This window comes from Eurosta solidaginis, chromosome 2 (assembly GCF_040869045.1).
Source record: "Eurosta solidaginis isolate ZX-2024a chromosome 2, ASM4086904v1, whole genome shotgun sequence".
NCBI classification, from domain to species: Eukaryota; Metazoa; Arthropoda; class Insecta; order Diptera; family Tephritidae; genus Eurosta; species Eurosta solidaginis.
Genome location: NC_090320.1, coordinates 75,044,451 through 75,050,725, shown reverse-complemented (window position 1 = coordinate 75,050,725; position 6,275 = coordinate 75,044,451). Strand labels below are relative to the sequence as shown.

The 6,275-nt window shown below is 35.9% G+C and overlaps 1 protein-coding gene across 1 annotated transcript; it reads left to right on the top strand.

Moving 5' to 3' along the window:
* The first annotated feature begins 2,208 nt into the window (after positions 1–2,208).
* On the top strand, positions 2,209–5,510 carry LOC137239939 (uncharacterized). The gene is made up of 4 exons (XM_067765755.1): positions 2,209–3,199; positions 3,266–3,357; positions 3,415–4,586; positions 4,652–5,510. The coding sequence occupies exons 1-3, from the start codon at positions 3,169–3,171 to the stop codon at positions 3,685–3,687; spliced, it is 396 nt and encodes a 131-aa protein (XP_067621856.1). The 5' UTR covers positions 2,209–3,168; the 3' UTR covers positions 3,688–4,586; positions 4,652–5,510.
* The last annotated feature ends 765 nt before the right edge of the window (positions 5,511–6,275 follow it).

The following is a 6,275-nucleotide window of genomic DNA, read 5'->3' as shown; positions in this document are numbered from 1 at the left end:
TGAAGCTTGAATTGGCGCCCTAGCAAGAAATCAAATATTCTTCAGTAAAATCTAGTAGAAATACAAAGATATAATTATCTTTTTTTTGACTCAATTAAGCTTGCACTTACAAATGTATTTAAGCTTTCAAAAAAAAAAAAAAAACGTTCATTTGAAAAAGGTTATGGTGTAAGCGGGGTTCTAAACTAGTTAGGTGACTTGCTTGTGTACTTCTTACAAAGTTTAATTGCACCAGTAGTTAGGAGCAAGCCCACCAGATCTGATACAATAACCCAACGGTGGCATAGACACCAAACATGAAGGTGATCTATTTGCATCGACATTTTCACAACACAAAAGTTTATATTAGATTTCATTTTTTCGGTTTGTTTTTATAGAAAGTTTTAGTATCAGAAATATGGCTACAAATGTGGAAGCCAAAACAGAGATTTTTGAGTTTTGTTGTTCCATAAGTAGTAGATTTTGTGACCACAACTACATCGCGTATGGTAGGGGTTGTGAAGCATAAAATATTTTTTTTTTGAATTGTTTCGCTTATTTAGTTTATCAGTGAGGATTCACATACCAACCCACACAGGAACGAACAACTATGCTCCAGAACCCTAAGCCTCCTCATTTAGTCAGGCCATCCGAACACCCGCCAACTCATAATATTCTAAATTATTAAATTTTTTTATACATTTATTTATATCGGAGAGTTTTTATCTTAATTTTGGTATTGGTTTTTTGGAGTCAGTTTTTACAAAGGTTTGAGTTTTTTGGTGTACGTGTTACGTTAATACGTCATTACAAGTTTACGGACATTCATTAAGCATAGTATTTAACCTACAGATATACCATATTCATACCTCTTCATCAATACAAACATTTTTTCTTAATCGATATATATATATATATTTTGTATAAATTTTTTTGGTTTATTTTGTATGAAGCGCTAATACATGGGTGCCTGTTCGTAGACACTCAAGGTTTATAGCATTGAAATACATATATTTTGTTTTGGCGTATATTCTCCTTTTTGAGATTATATCGAGATTACGTAGCTATTTGATTTTTTGTTTTACATCAATATTTTTAATACCAATATATAGATATTTTTTGTCGTAAAATTCAGCACCTATAGGATCGAACATACACATATGCAGATATCCTATTTTATAGTTTTTTTTATATATACAAATCTTTTTTTTTATTAATACACGTTTTATTTTTTTTATTACATGGAGTGTTAATAGATGGGTGCGTATATGCGAATAGTCAATTCAGAGAGAATTTAACGTGCATCTACTGCCTTTAGATCGTATATTTTTTTCTTTTTTTTGATTGAGTTTTTATCTTAATTTTGGTATTGGTTTTTTGGAGTCAGTTTTTACAAATGTTTGAGTTTTTTGGTGTACGTGTTACGTTAATACGTCATTACAAGTTTATGAACATTCATTTAGCATAGGATTTAACCTACAGATATACCATATTCATACCTCTTCATCAATACAAACATTTTTTCTTAATCGATATATATATATTTTGTATACATTTTTTTGGTTGATTTTGTATGAAGCGCTAATACATGGGTGCCTGTTCGTAGACACTCAAGGTTTATAGCATTGAACATACATATATTTTGTTTTGTAGTATATTCTCCTTTTTGAGATTATATCGAGATTACGTAGCTATTTGATTTTTTGTTTTACATCAATATTTTTAATACCAATATATAGATATTTTTTATAGGATATAATATACATACATACATACGCAGTCATCTCGACTTATATACATGGTCTTTACAATTGTTTCATTACCAAAAATTTGTTTGTGTTTTTCGTTTAATCCGTTGTTACATATCATTTCGCATAGGGTTTAACCCGCATATACATATATTTTATATTGATTTAAATTTTCTTTTGATTTTTTTTTAAAGCGCTAGTACGTGAAGGCGTGTCTGCAGACACGCAAGGCTCATAGGATTTAACACACATTTCGGGTTTTATACTATAGTTTCCCTTTTAGGGTTATATAAAGATTTTTATATACATATATACATTTACAGTGTGTCGTTTTGGTGCCTCGAATACAAAGATTTTTTTAAGTCCAAATTTTTTTTTTTGAATCATTCGTATGAATCACTCGCCACCGGCCAACAAAGATAGCCAACATGCCAGCAGAAGACGCAAATAAGCAAATGAATGAGGGTGATCCGGAATTCATCGATCTTTCAGATAGGTTCTTAGGTACGAAAACCAAAGGGGATGAAAATGTAGGCGGTAGTAGGCAGTGCGCACCGCAAGGTATGATACAAGCAGTGACAACTAGTACGGGGACAATGCCCAAACAATATGGTCAAGCCCAGGTTACCCAATCGGTACTCATCCGGCCACCGTCTTTAACCTTCCCGCGCCCCCTCCGTTTCACAATTTCGCAACTAATGTTACGGCCAATAGGCCTAAAACACCAAACATACGCGAGGAAGTTACACCAATAATAAAAAGTGTGATGGCGGAAACTCAACAAGCCCTTTTAAGTGAAATGCGCGCCGGCATGCAGGCGATGTTTGAAACTGTACGCAGTGCCAGTGTCGAAGTGGGAGCTGGCAGTCAAACAAATAGGCCACGAATACAGTACAAAAAAAGGAGGCATAACATTAGCAGCGAGTCAGCAGAGTCGAGGCGTTCGATACCTGAAAACGAAAGAGTTAATGAAAACGTCAACAACAATCTTAATGCACATAATAATATTCCTGTTAGGTCGGCGGTAGGTCCGCTACCGGCGTTCAACAGTCAAACAAATCAGCGTCCAATCCTGGGCCCTGCAGCGGCAAACCATCGTTCCTCCTCACAGAGAACACTACCCGAACCTCAAGACAGGGTTGGTACCTACCGAACTGAAATGAACATAGAAAAGTGGGGGATCAGTTATCATGGTAACCGCGATTCCATGACCATAGAGGACTTTGTATTTAGGGTTGAGTATTTGAAAGAGCAGTATGGGTGTTCGTGGGCTGATATCATTAGAGACTTTCATCGGCTGCTGAGTGGAGAGTAGTGATGGAAAACTATCGATGGCACTATCGATAGTCGGGCACCATCGCCGCCGTCGATAGTTTGGGAAAACCATCGATAGTTTTTCGACTTTTGTTACCATGCCTAAATTTTTTTAAAAAACGAAAAAATGAATAAATTTGTGATTAGAACCAACGAAGGTAAGTTAAATAAAGCATACATATCTTGCGTTTTAATTTTATTTTAACCCGATACCATTATTGTAGAAAATGAGTTCCCTGTTACAAATGCCGATTCGGCCGAAGTTGAAGCCACTGACGAAGCTGACGGAAATGGGAGGATTAAGTGGCTATCTTTGGTAAATATTTATAATTCCTAACGTTTGCATGAAGATGTTAAAACGTTTATCTTAAAGGTGTGGAAATATTTTAAAAAGTCTACTGACAAGAAGTTGGCTAAATGTCTTATATGCCAAAAAGAATATAGGACAAGTGGCAACACGTGCAATTTGCGTGACCATTTGAAGAGAATGCATCCCAACATGGAAAATGAAAATGATCGTTGCTCAAGCGGCTCCAGTAGCATCCTATCATCAATGCGTTCAGTAGACTCGCAATTCAAAAGAGGTGCAGAATATGATCCTACAGCATCGCGAAAAAAGAAATTGATAAGGCTTTGGCTAGACTAATTGGAGCTGACTTGCAGCCTTTCAGTATTGTTAATGATAAAGGATTTAGAGCCTATACAAAAATACTAGATCCGCGGTATGTGTTACCGAGCAAAACCACTTTAAAAAACGCACATATACAAAATATGTTTGAGCAATGCCGGTCAAAGCTGTGTGATTTGCTCTCAGCTGTTGAGTACCTCGCTATAACAACGGATTGCTGAACTTCGGCCGCCACGGAAAGTTACATAACAGTGACGTGTCAATTTATTGATCCAGACTTTAGTATGCGAACGGCAGTACTATCAACTATGCCATTACTTGAAGCCACTAATCACAACGCTGACAACATTGCCAAATCTTTGCATGATATTTTTATTAACTATGATATTTTGGATAAGGTTACATACATTGTTACTGATAATGCTTCTAATATGACTAAGGCGTGCGAAATTTTGAAAAATAATCTTCCATGTTTGGCTTTGAACTTGGTAGTACAAAATAGTCTATTGCAAGACAAGGACAACATACATCTGGCTCCGCTGCTACAAAAGTGTAAAACGATTGTCACATTCTTTAAAAAAGTTCAAATGCAACTGAACTGTTTAAGAAGGCTCAAAATACCGAGACCCCTCTGAAACTTATACAAGAAGTTGCAACACGCTGGAATAGCTCATACATGATGATCAAGCGAATATTGGAAACAATAGATGCCATTTCATCGGTTTTAATGGCAAATAGAAAAGCACCTGAACCGTTTACCGAGGAAGAAATGGTTACGCTAAAGCAAGTCGAGAAAATACTCTCGCTTTTTTATACATTGACGGTTAGGTGTTCCGGAAAAGGGCTAACAATATCGCTTATAATTCCTTTGGTCAATGGTCTTTACCGAAATCTTTGCGAAATGGAAACTAAAATAGGTATATATGTTTTAATTTTTTTTGCCGTTTAAAAAACTAAAAATCGCTATTTTTACCCTAACCAGATAACGTTACCGCTTTACGTTTGTGTAAAAGTTTAAAAGAAGGGGTTGTAGAACGTCTCTTTCCATGCGAGAAGAGAACCGCAACTAAAATTTCAACACTACTGGTTCCTCGTTTCAAGAAAAAGGCTTTCATCTCAATCCTGAACGCAAACTCAGCTGCTATGCTTCTTGAATTAGAAATGAACTGTATAACACCTTCAGTGAGCGAACGGCCGATCGAAAATATTTCCCAACCCGGAGGTGATCCACTATTTCAATTCTTAGAAGATGCAAGGAATGAAGAGGTGACATCCCGAAAAGTAGACAATATAATCATAAAAAACAATATCTTGAAATAACCAATTTAATTCAGAGTGCGAATATTTTAGATTTTTGGAGGGTACATATTTTCTAAATATTGAGTCAATTTATACATAACATTTTTTTAATACTTCAAAAGATGATTTTATAACTATGAAGACGGTTGCTTTGAAATATCTCTGTATTCCGGCAACTTCGACAGAATCAGAACGCACATTCAGCAAATGCGGAGTTGTAAGTTCCGAACGGCGAAACATATGGATAAAATAGTTTTTCTCAATAAAAACCATTGGCTTTCTTGAAATACAAAACAAAATAATTGGGGTGTTCACAAGGTATTGTAAAGTATTATATCATTGTATAGTTTAAAACCGCTTTTATCAGCATTGTTGTTTATTGTACATAACTTGAATATCGCCGTACAGCTGGCTTTCGTCGCTATTCAAATTTTTTACAGCAAACCACAATGCTGATAAAAGCGTTTTTAAACTATACAACGATACAACACTTTACAACATATTGTGAACTCCCTAAATAGAAGTTAAGCGTTTATTTAAAAATACATACAGGCATATGTATGTATGTAATGTACATATACGAAGTAAATTAAATGTAGATACATATGTATGTAGGTACGTTGAAAACCACAATGTATACCCTTCTCAAAATAGTTTTTAAAATAAAAACATACATAAAATTAACAATAAGTGTTTATTAGCAATATTATTTCAGAAATCAACTTTATAATTTTTGCTATATTCACTCATGAACTTCGCATAGTCAACTTAAGAAAACTATCGAAACTATCTATAGTTTATTCGATAGTCAATCTCAAACTATCGCAAACTATCGATAGGTCTGACTATCGATAGTTTTCCAACACTAGTGGAGAGGCACGCGAATGGTACTGGTTGTACATCCGAACGAATCGGAACTTAGACTGGCCAAGCTTACAATTCGCGTTACAACGGCAGTTCGGATCTCAGCTCACGGATTTCGATCTAATGAGAGAGATCACTGAACGCAAACAAAAACCCGGAGAGACGATTGATGACTTTTTTCACGCTGTCGGCATACTGCGTTCGCGTCTAAGGAACCCCATACCCGAATACGAAATGGTTCGGTTTGTTAAAGGGAACCTGCGGGAATCGTTGGCCAAATTAGTATACCCCATTGCAGTGTACTCCATAGAGCAACTCCGTATGGAGTGTAAGGAAGTTGAAAGGTGTTTTCCTCGTAGGGATCGAGTTCCTCAAGGTGGATTCGTGCCTCGTTCATACCAAGTGAACGAAATAGTTGCTACGTCGCCGGAAGAGCAAGAGTC

Excerpts from the sequence above, each read along its gene's own strand:
- LOC137239939 (XM_067765755.1), top strand. The coding sequence starts at position 3,169 with ATGAATAAATTTGTGATTAGAACCAACGAAG. Across the intron at positions 3,200-3,265 it reads TGTGATTAGAACCAACGAAG|AAAATGAGTTCCCTGTTACA; the intron begins GTAAGTTAAATA and ends CCATTATTGTAG. Across the intron at positions 3,358-3,414 it reads GGATTAAGTGGCTATCTTTG|GTGTGGAAATATTTTAAAAA; the intron begins GTAAATATTTAT and ends TTTATCTTAAAG.